The 20,118-nt window shown below is 35.3% G+C and overlaps 1 protein-coding gene across 9 annotated transcripts in view; it reads left to right on the plus strand.

Annotated features, from left to right (window-relative positions):
* Window positions 1–20,118, plus strand: part of PPP3CB (protein phosphatase 3 catalytic subunit beta) — a 54,783-nt gene that overhangs the window by 12,508 nt on the left and 22,157 nt on the right. For 5 of the 9 annotated variants that reach the window (XR_009965942.1, XR_009965941.1, XM_062624506.1 and 2 more), the window contains exons 2-11: window positions 579–779; window positions 2,932–3,056; window positions 6,129–6,240; window positions 7,121–7,266; window positions 10,999–11,138; window positions 11,235–11,312; window positions 11,414–11,508; window positions 13,004–13,129; window positions 15,151–15,228; window positions 19,813–19,897. Coding sequence is in view for 7 of the 9 variants with exons in the window: in XM_062624506.1 (XP_062480490.1) it covers window positions 579–779; window positions 2,932–3,056; window positions 6,129–6,240; window positions 7,121–7,266; window positions 10,999–11,138; window positions 11,235–11,312; window positions 11,414–11,508; window positions 13,004–13,129; window positions 15,151–15,228; window positions 19,813–19,897 (1,186 nt within the window). In the remaining 2 variants the exon portion in view is untranslated. Of the gene's footprint in view, window positions 1–578; window positions 780–2,361; window positions 2,493–2,931; window positions 3,057–6,128; window positions 6,241–7,120; window positions 7,267–10,998; window positions 11,139–11,234; window positions 11,313–11,413; window positions 11,509–13,003; window positions 13,130–15,150; window positions 15,229–19,812; window positions 19,898–20,118 lie in introns of those variants that run through there. The other 4 variants (XM_062624505.1, XM_062624502.1, XM_062624504.1 and 1 more) reach the window with 2 other exon arrangements.

Raw genomic sequence — 20,118 nt, forward strand, 5'->3', positions numbered from 1 at the left:
GTCCTCTAGTAATCTCCCTTTCTAGGTGCTGGCTATTACCTCCTTTTATATCTAGTCCTTTAAACATTATTGTATCCTTTACTTGCTAGCTGTGGATTTGTTTAGGTGGGTTTTTTTGGTTGGTTGGTTGGGGTGTTTTGGTGTTTGGGTGTGTGTGACACTTTGATGATGGAAATAAGTCATTTCAAAATGCCTTTTGCAAGTCTGAATGGATATGAAATGGATCTCCTGCGTCCTCGATAATTGTTGAGTCCTTCAGAGTATGGCAGTATATTGGAGAGGGAGATGTGTCCCTTTGCAAAAGCAGTTTTGACTCTTCCAGATGTTTTACATATTAATGTCTTCTAACTCTTGTTTTATAGTTTACAAATTCACACATTCTAGATGCCAATTTTTAAAATATACATACACAGATGGCACTGTTCCATCTGGCTTTTAATGATGGCATCAAGTTGGTTCATTGAAAGACAAATCTGCTACTTTGGATAGCAGCTATTCCATGACAGATCCAAGCCTAGATGGAGTATATTTTTAAAATGGCATTGTTGCGACTAGTGTTTCTTCTTTTTAAATTTTAGCTGTCCCTTTTCCACCAACTCATCGCTTGACATCTGAAGAAGTGTTTGACACAGATGGAAGACCAAGGGTTGACATTTTGAAGAACCACTTGATAAAAGAGGGTCGAGTAGACGAAGAAATTGCACTTAGAATCATCAATGAGGGTGCTGCAATATTACGGAGGGAAAAAACTATGATAGAAGTTGAAGCGCCAATTACAGGTAATATTTCTATATAATTTCACTCATAAATAAATTTGAAAAAAGCCAGATATTTTCAGTAGTTGAGTTCATGTTAAAAATGGCTAAAATAAAATTTCTGTATAGTCATTGAACTGTCACTCCCAACTGTATTTGCTTAACAATACTCAAGTGGTCTGAAAAAACAGGCTGCATGTTAATTTTCACAATGAAGTCATTAAACAATTGGAAAAAGATAGTATGATTGCTATTAAAATGACAAAACAGAAAAACCTTTAATGTTGATGAATTATGGATTACTAATTCCTGCAGTATTGTAAGTGGGAGTAAAGATAACTGCCTGCTATAGAAAAATGAACTCAGAATTATCCTAAAGTCTAAACATGTGGAGAGAAGCTAATTGCTGTAGTTTGAAGCAACTACTGTGAACTGGAATGCTGAGTGAAAATACACCTTTGTAGTTCCTCTGTAGATGAGGCTCATGATTGCACGTGAAACCATGTCTTTGTGAGGGTAGTAGTACTGGAAAGTGTTGAAAGGTTGTTCTAGCATTTTTAATGTGCTAGGACCAGATCCACTGTGATACAAGACTGACTAGTGGGGGGGGGGTTGAGTATTTTCATGGTTAGACTAGTTGAATTTCTGCTTGACCTCATGAAAGGTGGAACAGGTGTCCTTTAGTACTTTTATTTATAAACAATCCAGACTAGTAGAAAATCACTGATGTTGCATATCTGTTATTTATGGTAATGAAAGTAAATTTGATTTATGCATTCAAATCAGATTTTTTTTTTATGTGAATGTATTTTCTTCTAAATGGACCTCTGTAAAATTTATGTCTGAAAAGCTTCTTTTAGTACATCACCTTGCTTTTATCAGGTAAATGAAAACACTTAAATAGTGCTTCATTATTACTGCAATTTATTTTTTTTTTAAATAGGTGATTGAAATGGTGGAAACCAGTAAGTGACTGTCTGAACTCAGAGCCTTTTGAAGCTCCAGATAAAACTACACAGTTATTCATATGTTTAGAATTTATATATTTCTGTTTGTTCAGGTAGTTACCCAGAGCTACTGGTTAATTAGCAGCTGAGAAAGAAGTAAAGTTCTTGCAGTGTTTCAGTAGAAATCTTAACAAAAGTGACATAAAAGAGGACTCATTCTATTTAGTCTAATACTTTGTAGGTCATGATGACAAATGGTCTGCTCCGAGGGAATAACAATCCTGTCTGTGGTGTGCCATATCCAGTATTTCTTTCCAAAATTAGAACAACTTTTTTTCCACAAAAAAATTTACTGATAAACTCCGAGAAGTGAGAAGATGCTGTTCATCAGTTGTTCAGCGACATTTTGCTTCAGTGGAAGGCACAATCTCTCTAATTCCTGTTAATTGTTATCAGCAATCCCTCATGCAGAAGCAAGAAGGCAGCTCCTGACTTCCGTTGAGCTGGGAATTCCTGTGGGAATGAGGATTTAGGAGCAGTTCTCTTCCACATATTTTTAAAATTTCTATTTCTTTATTTTTTGAATTGTGAGATGACCTGGCTTTGTTGTATGCTCTTCAAAGTCTTCCCATCTGCTATCTTTGGCACTTCTGCCTTAGGTTGCTGACCACTGGTCTTGTCCTGTCTCATATTCTAAAAACACAAGAAAAATCCACTGTTGAAATAGTGAACATGGTTATTTGAAGGAGAAAAGTAACTGAGCAAAGAGAAGATATGATGATATTAAAAGGTATGTTAGTCTGACATAGAAACGAAAGCATACTCCCTGCTTTATTCAGTCCCACATGGACACAGCAAATTGTTGCAAAGCAGCAGGCATTTTCAAATATGCATACCAAGGAGAATTCATGAAGATACCTAAGGGGCTGGGGAGGACAGTAAAGAGCTGCTGACAACTTTCAAGACCTCAATACTCAGTGTGTTAAATGTCTTTGAAAAGTATTCCACAGTTTGCTAGACTGAGATGGGGCTGTCATCAGCATTGTTGCAGGTAGTGAGGACAGCATCTTAACAAAAAGCAAAGGGGGAAGCTTCAAAAATTTGTTATTCCTGCTTTATACCTGCCTTTCCTCTTAATTAGAAGTTCTTTGTAGCTCTTAACTATAACTTAGTAGCTTTTCCATTAGATTTTTTTTTTTAATTAATTTGAACAAAATTTTTGCTTGCAGTGTGTGGTGATATTCATGGCCAGTTCTTTGATCTAATGAAGCTGTTTGAAGTGGGAGGATCACCTGCTAACACAAGATACCTCTTCCTCGGTGACTATGTAGACAGAGGTTATTTTAGTATAGAGGTAACTGAATATATTAATCTGTTTTGTCCTAAATTTTTCTATAAGCACACTTTTATGAAGGTTTTCAAATGAAATTTTAGATGTGAATATGTTCTTCGTTGCTGTGCTTTCTTCTATGAGAGAGGCCTGCTCACAGGAGGATATTGACCCGCCATTTGGACTGTCCTGTTGAAACCGACAGACTTACTCATTTTTCCTCCTCTTTCTTTAGTTAGTTTTTGAAAAGTTGAATTCTATAGCTTCATTATACATAATCCTGCTTCTCTGGAAATAGCCAGGAAGTTGCTTTTGTAGTTTTTTGGTAAACAGGTGAGTAATGGCTGCAAAGTGTTTTAATTTATTATGGCTGTTTATTTGTATAAAGTAGATTAATTTTCCCTATGTAATCAAATGTTTTTTTATAATCATTAATATTTTTCTTTACTAAAATTCTGAGGGCGATTACAGATATTCCCTAAGGATGAGCTGTGTTTCTGCCATTAATTTTTCAGGTATTTTGAATTAAAATGCTTTTTTTATTTTTCAGGATGTTTGTTAAGTATGCTAAATTCCAGAGATACTCACATATTCATATCAATTAGTTTCAGAGTTACGAATTTTAAGTTAACTGTTCTTCTGGAGCCAGCTTTGGAAGTGCCTCAGCTTGGGGTCTCTCAATAGGTACCAAATCTAATAGAGTGGCATACTATTTGAAATAGTAATTGGCAAGTCATGGTGTATGATACATGCTTTTCTAATAACGCGTGTGGGTATATACTGTGAAGGGCACGCACAGTGCCTTTTGTGTTAGGGATGGTAGACAAAAGGAGATGCAGCAGGGATGATTACCTCAAATTCATTTGTAAGGAAAAATTTCAACAGACTTTCCCTATTTATCAATTTGATCTTCTTGTCCTGTTATTGATGATTACAAATAATGTAATTGTCCTTGAAAAGGACATTTACATAGCAACACTGTACGTTACTATATAAAAACATGGTATGAAAGCTTTTCAACCATTACTCTTACAAAGAAACTTCTGTACAATGGGTGTTCTTGAATTTCTTAATAAAAAGAGGCTCAGGGTTTCTTTGTCATATAATTTTAATTCAGGTTTTAATATAATATTTGGCATGCTAGATGCACTTGTGGAACATGTAAAGATTTGTTAAATATACTCTTGAAACCACTCCAGGGTTCTTAAAAGGCTTGTCTTCATTGAGATAATCTGCTCTCTTCTGCTGTGAGTGGTTCTTGGAACATCAGCGAAGTACATGGCAGATTATCTGAATAAAGTTGAATTGCTGCAAGTGCATGAAGGCAGGGCTATGCTTTGTGGCCCTGTTGAGAAAGCAAAAAATAGCATATGAAAATCAGCCATTTCTTCTCTGTTTTAACCTTAAACAATTCCTGCTTATGTTTTTGCCTTAATTAGCGGTTAGGAAGTTTTAAGTTGACCTCCAGGAGTTTTTATATGTGGTTACTTTAAAATATTTCTTAGAGATTGGAGGCATAATATACTTTTGGTAAAATATTTGACTTTTCACAGCACAGTAAAGGTGAAATTCTCTAAAAATGTTCAAACAGTGAAATTTGATTTTTCATCATTAAATTTTCAGTCGGTCTGTCCTAAAAAATCTGTAATTGCACTGATATTTTAGTAATAACCCATGTCCAATTAAAAAATGTCATTGCTCCTAATAGGAAAGATAATTACATGCTACTGTAATTGTATATAACAAACTGCTGGGGTCAAGATGGAGTCCTTCACATAAGTGTGCAAGTTCTTTTCTGTGCTGGAAGTATCAGGACATAGAAAACTCTGACATTGGTCTGCATGCATTTGATAATAAAAAACCAAATATGCCAATACAGCAAAAGGTAAAAAAATAAAAAATCTTTTAATGCTCAATAGGTAACATGATTGAGAGTGTGTAAATCTGCAATTTAATCAAATGCAGTATCCATTCACTGAAAGGAAGGGACTATTTTGCTATTTTTCTATTACATGTTTTCAAGGTTGGCAACTCATAAATTTTTCATCCCAACTGACTTAACTAAAACAGTTCACAGTTGTAGAATCTGCCAAATTAATTCATGTATTCATTTGATGATAAGCACTTGTTTTATTAGAAACTGATTATGCTTTCTGCTGGGAAACAGTTTTAAAGAGTCTGGGGACTTTGCAATATATCAGGATATTTTAGAGTTACGGAAGTGTTGGAAAGCAAACGGTATCGTTAGAAAAATTACTATTTTGCATATTTTTACTAAGAAGATAAGAAAAATTCAGTAATTAGTTTACCTAAACTTCACAGTGGAAGTCTTTGATATATTTCTCCATGTTTGCTGTTTTTTTGTAAGTGTTCCTTTGTTTTCTTTCTTCCTCCAAGTACTTGCTATTCTGTGCAAAATAACTGTGAAGAATGATCGCTTCAGGGTACTCTTTTTGATTTAAGAACAATAATAGCAACTTGCAGGTGACTTCAGTGTCGTCCAAAACTTATAAGATTTTGAGATCTTTGTGCTCAGTTAAAAATACAAGAATCAGATATGAAATTTAAGAAATACAATTGGAGTATTGAACACTGAATAAAAACCTGTTTTTTGAGGAGAAAGAGGGTTTACTCTGTCCATTGTTAGTTTAAAAACAGTCTTCAAATTATACAAATGACTTAAGTGTAAATAAATTTGTGGTTGCTTTTTTTTTTTCCTTCTTCAATCTCTGCTTTTCTTCTTATGCCAGTGTTTAGAATCATATAAAATCAGGTTTTAGGCACAAACATACACATTATTTGTCTAGATGAAAGTGTTCCATTGTATGATTCTGCTGAGTTTATTTTAACTGTTGAGCGTCTGGTAAATATAAATATTTTTACAGCATTCTTTGTGGCTCTTCTTGAGAAAATAAGTAATTTGCATAACACATGTCTAGGACTGGACTCAGGGAAGCAGTGCTGTATTTTAAAATGGTGCATTAAGCTGTACTTGCTTTTGAAGCTGTTAACGTTCTTGTTCAATGTTTCTCAGTAATAATTTTTTAACTTCTTATAAACCAGTGTATTTTACTGGATATCTTTGTTTTTCAACAGTGTGTGCTGTACTTATGGGTCCTGAAAATTCTCTACCCAAGCACATTATTTCTTCTGAGAGGCAACCATGAATGCAGACACCTAACAGAGTATTTTACCTTTAAGCAAGAATGTAAGTACTAAGAATGTCAGTTTAGCTTCCAATCTGATGATCTGCAGTCTAATTTTGCTTGAGAGATGTTTGTCTTCTAGTTCAGTTAAGGTCTTGCAAACATGTGGAGGACCCATTGACTTTGGTAGAATTGCTTCCAGTTAAGCATGGTGTTGGGACTGCAAGTTATCTAGAACAGTGCTGTCCATAAAGATACATTGTAGATTAAATTTTGATCTATCAATCCCAATTTTAAAATCCTGGAGAGAGGAAGGTTATTTTGCTGTCTTGGCTATAACTGGGAGTGCAAAGTAACATGCTGAGCAGCCCTGTGAAGCTAGCAAAAAAACCCTACTGCTGAGTAATTTTTGCATTTAGGGATTTGATTTGAACTATACTAGAAAGATAACTCTTCGGTGTTCCTCCACTTGGAGGCTTGTGTAAGTATTGATCCAGTGATAAATGGATCATATGCCCTGGTAAAACTGTTTTTGATGGAGGTAAAAGGGATGTAATCTATAAGCAGTTCTTAGCTTTCACTGTAAATGAGAAATCATACACTTCTCAGTAGTATTTTACATGAAGTGTGCTATATAATTGTATAATACAAAATAATTCTGTGATTAAAAAAAAACAAACAACAACCCACTGTTTTTCCACTTGAAATTGAAGAAGAAATTAAAAATGTTTATAGTTCCGGAATAGAATATCTAAGAAATGTGCTTGCTGTTGCGGTGTTTGGAAATGCTCATTTAAACCCCAAATATTCATTGCTTTGGGTTGGTTTGGGGTTTTTTTTTTAAGCATTCACTTTGAGATTTGTTCGTGTAAGTATGATCCACTAGATTACTTCTTCCATCTAATACGGATTTCTTAATGTTTTATATTTTCTTTCCTGTAGGTAAAATAAAGTACTCGGAAAGAGTCTATGATGCCTGTATGGAAGCTTTTGATTGTCTCCCTCTTGCTGCTCTCTTAAATCAACAGTTTCTGTGCGTTCATGGTGGACTCTCACCAGAAATTAATACACTAGATGACATTAGGAGAGTGAGTATTCTGTGTATATGAAAATAAGTGGAAATACAGATATTTATATGGTGCTACACAAAGTCATCTTTGTGAAATTGTCAGTGTATTGTTTTCTGTTCTTTTCTCTTTTGGAAGTGTAAATCAAGAACTGAAATGTAGTCTAAGTAGTATCACATTTAAAAACTCTTGGATTATTTAGTGTATTTTCCATTGGTCCATCTCCTTGGGACAGCTGGGACTGTTACATTAAAAAAAAACCCTCAAGAACTCCCCATAGTTTCCTGAGGCAGGTAGTACATGTACAGAGCTTCATATCCAGTTGAAATAATGCTTTGTATTTCTTTCTAGGTAAAGGTAGTGTTCTCATGGCTTTCACAACAGAACTCGTTGAAGTTAATTGTAGTCTTAAAATGGTTTGTTATATCAAACATATTCCAGTTATTCTATTATTTCTTTGAAAGTTTTGAGTATTTCTTATATTTCTTTTGCAGTGTTCAATAGAAATTCACATTGCTGTTTAAAATGACAAATTTGGTAGGCACTTGAGTAACAGCTGTAGAGTGCTTCTCACTGTGGTAAACGTGCTGAGTACATTGGTAAGAATGAAAACAAGTTTTAAAAATTATACAATAGAGACATAAAATAGTCATGTGCAATTTAAAGGGAAGAAGAGTATGATGACACGAGGTATCTGTTTCTAGCAACTTGGTTTTAATTTGCATGGACTGCTGATGTCAGGTAAAGATTTATCAGATGGGAATTTTCAAATTGCTTTCCTTTTTGTGTATTCCTTTTGACTTATTTTAGTTCACTTAATTGACATCTTAACTGCTGTGTTTGGGATTCAGAACCGTTCCTGTTATGATTAGTAACAGCTGAAGAGTAACTGATGTCAGCTTAAAGTATAAATATGTGGTTCTAAGAAACTTTGGAGTTATTGGTAAGGATGCAAGAAAAAAGTTGTTTATCCAAATATGGAAGGAGTTACATGGGGACCTATTTAAAAAAAAAAATCCAAATTTCAGAAGGAAAATTAGGAACATACTTTTTGTACTATGTAAGTATTGATGCCCATTTTGTCTTTTATTTTCATTTATGGTATTTCTCATTCTCTTAGCTGTGAAAGGCTGTGCACTGCCAAGATTTCAGCTGAAACAAAATTCTAGGAATTATGATTTTAAGCCTTGTGATTTATAAGGAGGGAAATGTCCAGAGGAGCTTATGAGGATTCTTAATTTAAGGAAGAGAGACAGAGAATTTACTTCCTCATTTACAACAGATGGTTGTTCTTTTTTTTTAGTTCTTGGTGATACTAAGGCTTGATCATCAAAGTGCCTTGAAAGGTATCAGGGTGTTACTGTGAATCTGTCTTTGTAATACCTTCCTTTCTTTCTATGGTCTGCTTAAATTTTCTTTTCTTCAGTAGTATTTAAGATGACTGCCACTCTTCACTGGCCTTCACGTTGTTTTTAAGCTTTACTATGTGATGATTCCCAGGAAAATTACTACAGATTAATTTAAACTGCTCTCTGTATCTTCAAGAATGTGAAGCTTCTACGAAGGTCTTTTGCCTCAAAAGTAAAATAGTTTTAATATGCTGTACCTTAATCTACCTCCAAGGTTTTGCTACACATGAATTTGAACATCCATGTGGAGGTATGATGCACTTTAGTTTAGTAGCCCTGACTGCTTAATGCCTAGAAATTAATTCGGTTTCTATGATCTTATGGTACATGTTAAGAATTATACTACCTATTTCTGATTTAGCAACAGGTGTAGTGATTCTTATTCTTGAATAAAATTGTCTTTCTCAGTTACCTTAATCATATTTAGAAATATGTTAAGCTAATTTATATTGAGGTTCTGATTTGCCGTAGTCGCAACATATGCAGAAATAGCTGATCAGTAACAAGTGTTCTGAATTGACTCATGTCCTTCGTTAACTTTTTTGCTGTCCTGATGTAGAGAGACCCTTAAGTTGATTATTCTGATTTGATTTATATAGTCAGGGTTGAGTAGCTTGCAGTGACATTTCCTTAAAATTTTGAGATGTCTTGAGAACCATGACAGTTGGTAAACTGTCTAGTGAAGGAGACACTGCTCTGGTGTGTTTGTAAGCATGTTTTTTACAAACTGACCTCCGTACTTCAGGACGTCAACATCATTGTTCTAATGCTACGAGAAAGTGGTTTGGGAGAGGGGGTTGCTTATAGCAACCAAAACTTTATACCGTCTCTATCCATTTAGCCAAAGTCATAAGGAAAATCCTTGAAGAAAACCCAAAGAAAATCTTAGAAATGCTTTCTAGACTTTCAGCCTTCTGTATTGCAGGAAACATCAATTGGGAAACAGTTGAATCTTCTTTGTGTGAATGCTTCTGTTAGCTTCTGGACCCAAATTTATTGCTGGAGGTTTAGAAACTTGATGGTTTAATCTACAGAAATTCAGGTACTTGCAGAAGTTGATGGACTGACTTCTTCAGTTTCTGGAAGAAATATTCCATGTAGGGTTTATTGTCCAGTGTGGGAAATGTTAAACCCCTGGATTTTTAATAATAAGTAAATTCGTACAACTTCAGTTAATACCTGCCTTGCCATTATCTGGCAGGAATTTGTAAAGATCTGGACCTCTCCACTTATGTTACAGGTGGCAGCCTCGGGAGCTCTGATTTTCCAGGGCACGAGAGAGCTTGGCACTACTGCTGGTTCCATATTTGAATGGATTCCTATGGACCGTTAGACTCAAATTCACCAGGTGCCCACCAAACCTCCCTTCGAACCTGTCATGAAGAGTTAAGTGTTCTCTAGTACCATCAAAGTCATCTTCTTTGGTGTGGGAGGTAAAGTGAGATAAATGCACTGTCCATCAAAGAACCGTTCCTACATTTCTTGGATAAAATCATCTTGTGAACAAACTCCAGCTACATAAAGATCAAATAAACTTATATTGAATCTGGGATGTCTAATCTTATTTCTAGGACATCAGAGATTGATTGAGCGTTACTTATTAAGCAGGGTATCTTCCTTTTAAGTTAACAAATGCACTGTCCTCGTTACTTCTGTCTGTTTTCACTGTAGTTACTAGGAAAGTTGCAGTCTGCTAAAACAGGTGTTTCCAAGTAGAAATCTGTAAAGCAGCAGCTAGAGAAAGAAAACAAAGACATCTCCCAAAATGTATAATGGCCCATAGCTGAGAAATAAAGCCTGAATGAAAGAAGTCTAAGATGGCTAAGCTAGTCAACTCTTCATTATGTTGTTAAATGATCCATTTTGGTGTTTCAGGTTTTGTTTTAATTATTATTATGATAATTTCTTAAATTTATTTAGTTTCTTCTAGTCAGTGCTAATTATTCATGCTTTGCTTTTATAATTCCTGTTTCCTATACTGTTTCTCTTTGCTAATTCCTGGCAGTGTCTCCAGATTGGTAGGTGTGGCATGTGCATGAAAAAGAACCATTTTGTTCCTTGTCTGTAACTTGACCTTGTATTACACATACCCATCAGTCTGTAATTTATCTCCCTTCTTTTTACAACTAATAAATCTTATTGCTCTTAACAGGTTTGGTTCTTTGGGCATGTCTCTGCCTTATTTCATGAGGAGGAGAGGAAAACATACAGAAACCACTTCTCTTTTATACTGTGATTTATTGTAAAAATGCTTAGTATTGATGGATATGTAGTTTAACAAATGTGTAAAACTTCCTGATTTAATATTCAAAGAATCTTTGTGCTGTTACCTTTTCTTTAACAGTTAGATAGATTCAAAGAGCCTCCAGCATTTGGACCAATGTGTGACTTACTGTGGTCAGATCCTTCAGAAGATTTTGGAAATGAAAATTCACAAGAGCATTTCAGTCACAACACAGTCAGAGGATGCTCATACTTTTATAGGTGAGAGTATGCTGTGACCTATTTGATGTCTTGATGCTGACTCTTGCTGTGTATTTTAGATAATTTTGGTTACTCATAGCTGTTTTCATTTTGCAGCTATCCAGCGGTTTGTGAATTTTTGCAAAATAATAATTTGTTGTCAATCATTAGAGCACATGAAGCACAAGATGCAGGGTAAGTACTTTGTGTCTTGGAAGAAATTATTCACAGTGTAAAATAAAAACATACAACTGCTTATTGCTGTAAGATGTGAAATAATCTGTCTGGTTTTGCAGTTATAGAATGTACAGGAAAAGTCAAACTACAGGGTTCCCATCATTAATAACCATTTTTTCAGCACCTAATTACCTGGATGTCTACAATAATAAAGGTAAGATCTTGTTATTAATAACTGTACATAATAATAAAATAAAAATGGCTTGCTAGATTAAGTCATCTGATATTAATAATTTTTTGCCAGGAGGGCAAAAAGGAAGGAAACATTGATCAGAAGTCTATGGATAAGGTAGTTTGTGTTCTGTATCACAGCTTCTGAGAGTCTGATTGAGATGGTACAGGACAATAATGGGAAATCGAGAAAGAGCAAATAGTGATCTAAATACTGATCACCACTGGAAATGTTATTAGGGAGGTGTAGGCCTGAAGGAATTAATTTTTGTCCATCCTCTGCTTATGACAAAGTTGCACAGGAGAAGTGTGCTTAATAGTATGGAGTATTACAAGTCAGAATTACAGGGAAAAGCTTAGCTGTGAATTAATATTATTCATAGATGAGAGCAAAGTTCAACAACAGAAATAATTAAAAATAAAGTCTGCTGAAATTCAGTTATGACATTAAAGTCTGGCATTTAAAGTATGTGATGAGTGAATGATCTCCGAATGTTAAGATAGTATTCCTTTGAAACCAAAACCTTTTCTCTGTGAAATACGTTGCATTTTCTCTGTCCAAAGAACCAGCTACCAGCCCATACCACATATGTAGGGTGATTAGCTGTATAGAGGAAAAGGTAAGCTGTTGTTACTTGCACTGAAGGAGTAAAGGAGAAATAAAACTAGCTGCAGATGGCTTTTTACATCTTTTCGCCATCTCTGTGGATATTGCATTTTGAGAATCCTTTTTCACATCAGCTATTTCCAGTGCAATGCAAGTGTAAGTGTGGAAGAATGCAGTCAATGCTTTAAAATGCTTCTGGTTTGCTGTTTTGTTTCTCTCTGCTTCCCCTTCCTCCTGATCTTCTAGATTTCTATGGTTTTACTTGAAGCAAGAGGTTACGGCCTAAAGCTGTGCTGTGGGAGGTTTAGATTGGATATTTGAAAAATTTCTTCACTTGAGTGGGTGCTCAGGCATTTGAACAGGCTGCCCAGGGAAGTGGTAGAATCACCATCTCTGGAAGTGTTCAAAAAACCTGTAGATGAGGCCCTTAGTGACATAGTTTAGTGGTGGACTTGGCAGTCCTAGGGTAATGGTTTGACTTGATGATCTTAAAGGTCTTTTCCAGCCTATTTGATTCTGTGATTCTATATGAAATAAAAAAACTGAGTCTAGAGATACTGGATATACTACTGTTCTGAGTTAGGATTTCAGTGCTGAAATTATCCATTTCAGCATCTTTTAAAGTCTTTATTCGTTATAGACCTATAATAGAATAGTACAGAACTCTATTGACATGTAACAGTGCCTTAAACTGCAACATGTGCAATAAAAATTCTAAGTTCTCCATTAGAAATCTGTGAAAGAGAGTGGAGTATCTCTGGGATTGTTTTGTCTGTAGAGGAAAATAGAGCTAAAACAAACTTGTGCCTTTACATTTGTGGTACTTGCAAGTTTTAAACATTCTTTTCAAAATGTCTGAATTTTCTTTTAGCTGCTGTGTTAAAATATGAAAACAATGTGATGAATATTCGTCAGTTCAATTGTTCTCCTCATCCTTACTGGCTACCAAATTTTATGGATGTTTTTACATGGTCTTTGCCATTTGTTGGAGAAAAAGGTAAGCAAAAGCTACACATCAGTGGGCATCTTTTCTGTTTCTCCCAGATTGATGTTGGGAAGATTTTATATTTTTTTTAGGTATATTTACCAATGAGAGATTAATTGCATGGGTTTTATAAAAAAGAGTATCTGTGTTTGTCTTTATCAGAAAGAAGATTTGGTGAAGTTATTAAACTGATTTGGAGGGGGGGTTGGTATATGAAAATGCCTTTCTGAGGCATATAATGAATATGCATTTCTGAGAAAGGATAGACTGAAATACAACAGGTTTTGGTTGTTTACTTCACCTGTTTTGGTCAAGATAAGCTGCATGCAATAAAGCAGAGGGGTTAACAGAAATTATCAGTTCCATTGAGGGTGTATACATGCATTGTTAAGTACTTTGAACTTTTGAATTAATGTATTATTACTCTTGTACAGTTATAGGTATAAACTATGTTGAGATGTTCATGTAAAATTATAACTTTTTTATAGAGTTATAACAGATTGACCTTCGTTAAAGATGCCTTTTTCAGTTATTATTTTACTTGTACAAAAGATAATTTAGTATGGATTTTTTATTTTTTTTTCCTCGTTTCCCTCATCTCTCTCCCTCTCTCCCGCCCTAGAGTTGCTAACTCTGAATCTGAGACACTTGTTTTCAGGGAAAAAGCAATGAGGTTGGAGGCTATTGGATCTGTTTAAAATCCTCCATGACAGAAACTGCTCTTTTTATAAAAGAGGTCTGGAAAGCTCTTTAAATTTCTTTGAAAAGTATTCTTGAGATGATATATTTACAGTCATATAAACCTAGGATTCTGGGTTTGTTTATATTGTCTTTAATGAGCAGTTTAACACAAATAATTTGGATAATTCTTAGTACGGTTAACCCACTCAACGGGTTATTTTATTTTTAAACAGAGGGCCCTCATATTTGAGAGGAGATTTTTGTATGTGTCTCATTTACCTGATAATGTAATAGATAGCATTTTCAAGAACAAAGAGTAGGTGCTTTTTGTTTTGCCCTTTTTTATGCTGCTGGTAAGGGAACACCCAAGTACTGTTAAATAAGTTGCTCATTGACTGACTGCTTAAGGTTGCTGGAATTATGGCCCTTGTAGTTTGCCCTTGGACAAGTACGTGCTTTCACTTTTGATGAGGGATACAGTGTCAGTATTGCCTGGTCTGCATTGAACAGATCAAAATCAAATAATTTGGGGGTTTGGGATTTGTTTTGGTTTTTTTTCAATAAAGTGGAGAGTAACTTCCAAGAATGGAGAAGAATACCCTAGCAGGTAACGCAGGAAGTGTATGAATTAGTCATGAATAAATGTAGATAGCAGTTTACAGGCTTTTTAACCATCTGACTGAACTTCTGCAATAGGTTTCTTAATGCTGTAGGGGGAGGAGAAGTTTGGCTGTTTTAAGAAAGCCTGATATAAGAGAGCAAGTTTGATTGGCAGAACAGGGAGATTCCTGAAGAAAGAAAATGAAGCTTTCTGAGGCAAGCTTGTGTATCCACTCTGTAGATATTTTTAAGGGGAGTTGAAAAAGACATGTAATTTGCATCATATTTATGTCATAATATTTTTCTGCTTTGGTGCTTCTGCTACATGCCTGCAGGTGCCAGGAATGGAGCAGCTTTTTCATTTTAAACCTAAATTTAAGCAGTCAAAATACTTTCTTATTTAAGTAAATTTTGTATAAATTCTAGTTCAAGTACTTATCCTAATGTAAAAATACTAATGTACAAGAAGACAATCCTTATCTAAAAAAACTCCTTGTATGATAGGAGAGAAAGCTCTGCTGTGGTCTTTGATTGGTAGGTGGTGTAATTTTTAGCTTATATTTCTGAGCTTTTTAAATTCAGTGACAATGCACAGCAAGAAGAACATTTTTGAAAGCAGGTTATTGAGCAATAGCTGTGATGTGAGATGTTCATTCGCTGTCATTGCTGGTGACTGGTTATATCTTGTGTGCATGAAAATATGTACAATTCTACAGGGATTGAATTAACACTTTTTTTTTTTTCCTATACAGTAACAGAAATGTTGGTGAACGTTTTGAGCATTTGCTCTGATGATGAACTGATGACAGAGGGGGAAGATCAATTTGACGGTAGGGGTTACTTTAAGATATATATATATATATCTTTTTAATGGTAGTAACTTGTGAAAGAGTAATTGGCTTAGGCTGGTGTAATACTACTTGGAATTTGAATAAAATTGGCTTCAAATTTTTCTTTAGATTTCTTTTGTATTTTACTTGGGTTTGTGTTCAGGGCGGGAAATCTGCCTGCTCTTGTGCAACAGAAATACTTTGGGGGACAGGGAAGGGAGTTGTGGTTTTGTGCTTGTGATCAAGAAACACTAATGGTAATCTTTACAAATACCTGATCTCTGTTTACAACTGAAACTTTTTGTGGAAATTTTTCATGATTTCTTATCATTTTAAATTTTAAAAATACTAAACTTTGTAAAGTCATTAGAATGAATTTATTATGAGATGTTAAATTTCTTAATGCTTGCTCTTCAGGAGAGAGTTGATGTAGGCGAAAGTCATATATAATATTTCTTACGGCAAAGTGGTATACAATAAGTACGAAATACAAGTTTGAGTCTTACTGTTTCAGTTTAAAGCATGAAAGTTAAAGGATAACTTGTATGTGTACATTGTATAATATGTATTTATTTATTGAATTATAACATTACCTTTTAAACTATGATACAGTAGATTGTTAAGGAGATGTTTGCAACATGATGATTGAGAAGCAACATTAACATGAAGACCTAAAATATCACACTTCATTTTGTTGGGTTTTTACAGTAGTGCTTAATGTCACACCTAAAAGTTTTTCAGACTTGCTTCCTTTTATCCAACAACAATTGATTTGGTGGATTATTTGATGATGGGGGAGGAGGAAGAAAAGTTTCAGCAGCCACTGAGGAACACTAAAGGATCATTTATAAAGATAGTAGAGACATGAAGCCATTCTTAATGTTTGATAACTATTGTGTTTAAATTCAGTAGCAGAATAGTGTTGTGCTAAGCAGCTGTGTGGTTTAGTTTGGGGTGCATTGGTTATGAGCCACTGGAATTTTGCTGCCATTCAGGTTGTTGGCAGAAATGTGAAAACTTAGAGATAGTCTCAAATGTGATCCTGAAAACAATTAATTTATGTTTTTCATTCAAGTAATCCTGCTAAACTGAGTGTAAAGCAAGTATACCAAGCACTTGCAGGGTAGCGTTAGGTGGTATTCCATGTTGTCCAGTATAATTGCAGTCATCAATTGATTGCACATGCCCTGACTTCAGTATGATAGTTGCAGTTTCCTAATTTGAATTATTTTGTTCTTCTGTCTCTTTTAACTCTTTTAACACTTTCTTTGCTTGATGCATCTCTTAATTGCACCTAGGTACTGTCTACGCTTTTATCTTTCTATGTGAATGGATTTATTTTTTTTTTAACTGTTGACTTTCAAGCTTGTTTATTGTCAAATTTTAAAACACGCTCAACAGTTCCACTTCTTGTTTGATGAATGCATTTTTAAGTGTTGCAATTTTCCACTTTATTTTTTCACATTTCTTCTCCATTCCTTCTTTATTACCACTGCCAAGTTAAATATCTTTATTTTATTTGTCTCACTCACCTTTTTCTCCATCGTTCACTTCCTTTTTTTCTGGACTCTCCATCTGAAGAGCGACTCATATATGGCAATAAAAAAGGTACAGACCAGACAGAGTAGGAATGTTTTGAAATATGACTTCATAGAACCTGGCAGTATAAGTATTAATGCAGAAAATACCTTTCTGTTGAAAGACATATGTAGCCTTTATTATTACTACCCGTTTTAATGGGATGTTTATAAAAGCTTCTGTATTTTGCTATCAGAAGTCATATTCCAAGACATCTGTCTTTCTGTGCATGAATTTTTCTCCTCCTTCCTTCCATTCCTTTTTTTTTTCTTTTTGTTGTAGAATTTCATTCTTTTACCTGTTTCTAAAATTTTATCTTTGGTCCTGCATGTGTAGGGAACGTTCAGTTGTCTGTCTTGCTCTTTAATACTTTTATCATGAGGATTTTTTTGAGGTTGTGCATGGAATGTGTTTATACAATGTTCCAAAACCTGGTTTGTGTAGTATTTTTAGTTTCCTTCAACTGATATGTCAAAAAAGGTACTTTTCGATTGTATGTACAGTTTTGAAGTGGCTGGAAACAGAATGGTAGAAAGAAACCTGCCATCCTGGTGGTCTGTCACCTGTTTTTCAGAAATCTCAGGGTAGATAATTCTGTGTAGAAAAAATCTTCTGTTACTTACCTAATAAAATAAATTTACTCTCTGTTTAAATTTGTCACTTCCGGGTAATATTTTTAATATTTGGGAATGCATTATATTTTGGAGATGTTTCTGAAAGTTCTGAGTTCTTTAGAGCATAATAATATAAGCATTTCAAATTTTTCTCTTGTGCAGGCATTGGGAATGGGGGATGGGAGAGTTCTGTGTCATATCTCCTCTAATATAGGGTATAATTAAGACATTCTTCAGCAAGCAGATGCCACCTTACAGTCTTCTCTGAACTAAACAGGATTCAGTGGCCACATAAGCGCAGTGCAGCAGCCTGAAGTAATAGCTTTGGTCTTTTGGCTTGGCTGTGGTACTTCTGGAGGGCTGGGGCAATTAAAGATCATGTTAAAACAAACAAAAAACCCCACCACCAAACCAAGCAAACACCAAAACCACACAAAGCCAGCCTTTCTTCTCTTAAGGCAAGGGGACGTTCCAGAGTTAGATACAGGCATTAGCACTGCCTGAAATCTTTTCAGCCTACGTGTTACAGCTCTGCATCATTCTGGGTAGGTAAGAGGAAAACCAAGAGACTTCTAGGGAAAGATTGATGGCCCCTCATTTGGCCCTAGCTTTTTCAAAACTCTGAGGGAGTCCTCCTTCCAAATCCTCAAGCTTTTGTTTCATCGTGTTCAAAGAGAGAAAGTAAAAACTTTCAGACTTTAAAAATTAGAAGTTAAAAAAAAATATTTTTAGTAAGACCTGAATGTTTCACCTTAACCTGGTCAAAGATTTTCCTGAGCCTTCTGTGGTTTTTGTTGGGTTTTTTGGCTTTGTTTTTTTCTTGTTTGTTTGTTTTTAATTTGATGTCTGCAATTTATTACAGTTGTTCAGTTGTCTAAAAAAAACTTTACTCAGTAGTTCCTGGCTTTTTCATTTGGTTTAAATGGATTGGCAAATACTTGGCTTACCCCACGATTCTTTCATTGTGTTCATTTGAAGGTTGTCTCTTGCCCTCTTTTTTCTTTGTCACTACTGTGTATTTTCCTTCTTACGTGATTTTGTTGTTGTCGTTTGCCCTTGCAGGCCTTGTCTTTTGTATTTTACTTGGTTTTGTGGGCAGGAAATCTGCCCACTCTTGTGCAGCAGAAAGCCTTGTGTTCTTGTAGCTCTGGTTTAAGAAGGGTGACTGTTGGTGCTGGAGTGTATGTACTCTCACATGGAAGCTAAATACTAGTGAGCAGGGATATAAAAAGGGTTCTTTCACAGCTGCCTTTTCTGAATGCAAGTAGACAAGTCTGTGGCCGTGCAGCTTTCCTTTGCCCACTTCTGAGATCCTCTCTTCTACATTCTTACATTCTTGCAAATTAGTTTGGGAACATTTTAATGAGGCAGGGTAAAGAACAGTGTTGCATGGAAGATCTGGAATGTTTAACAGCTGTCTGAGTTTGCTCACTTTTGATCCCCTGTGGTTGAATTCAAAGTTGACTGAGTTAGTCTTGGTGTGATTAGTACTCTCCTTCCCCAGTGTCTGAGGAGAAGTAAGGAGTTTAGTTGTGGTATCTCCTCATCTGTTTTAGTGGAATTGAGGAGTCAGGAGGAGTGGAGGATGAGGGGAAGGATGACTTTTATGCATTGAAACAAACCAGCAACACTTAGTGTTGGAGAAAGGAGCTCCTGTTTTTATAATGTTTATACAATTTTTTTAAGGCAAGTAAAGGTGGCTCACCTTCCCAATCGCCAGCTGCGTTCAGAGTTTTGTCTTCACTTTTATCTTTCACAAATGATATCTCTCCGCTCTGTGGAATATACAGAATTTGCTCCAGATCTTTGATATTTGTAACTTCTGGAAATGATGCAAACATAAAATGATGAGGACGTAGGCTTAGGTGTTAGGGGATGTAATGCTGCCATTCTTTGTCATTTTGTTTTGTGGTATCTTTTTGGGGGGATGACCAAAAACCAAGCAAACCAACTAGTGTTTTCTCTTGGACAGTTGTGTAAGAATTAGCAACAAATCTTTATCTTTTGTGCCTTCAGTATCTCTTTGGTTTCTGTATTAGGCTGCATGCCTAAATCTTGATATATACAGATGCCAGTGAAGAATTACAAGTATAAAATTTAGGCAAATGAGTTAATGATAGTTATTACACTGTAGTGGCGGTAATACAGATGCCTGCTAGCTTTAGGCAATCACTGTAAACATTCTAAATTTTTGTGTGTGTTTTGTGGACATGAATAGTGGGTTTGGTGGCATTCTGAGTCCATAATTTTGTAACTGTGCCCTTAAGTGGTTGGGTACTGGCCTTCTGTGAAGAGCACTGAACTTAAACGGTTATATTGAAATCTGTGTGTTTTAAAATGGTGACCCTGTAAATACTCAAGAGCTTGAGACTCTCTCTTATTCCATTGAAAGGAGGTACAGCTGCCGCACGGAAAGAAATAATCAGAAACAAAATTCGTGCAATTGGCAAGATGGCAAGAGTCTTCTCTGTTCTCAGGTACTTGCATGACTTCTGCGTTCCAAACCCCCTCTTGCGTATGTGAGGAAAACATCTCTGCTCCGGGATTATAGGTGCCAGATGTTTTTTCAGGGAAATCAGCTGTGCGTCGGAATCTTGTTTGGCTTATTGATGTACCACATTGATGTTGATATTTTTGGTTGTAGAATATTTGTATGTAATTTTTGAAACGTGTTTCAGGAAATCAGAGAACATGATAG

The sequence above is a fragment of the Pezoporus occidentalis genome, unplaced genomic scaffold, assembly GCF_034315485.1.
Source record: "Pezoporus occidentalis ecotype Australia unplaced genomic scaffold, CSIRO_AGI_Poc_V1 ctg268, whole genome shotgun sequence".
Classification (NCBI taxonomy): Eukaryota; Metazoa; Chordata; class Aves; order Psittaciformes; family Psittacidae; genus Pezoporus; species Pezoporus occidentalis.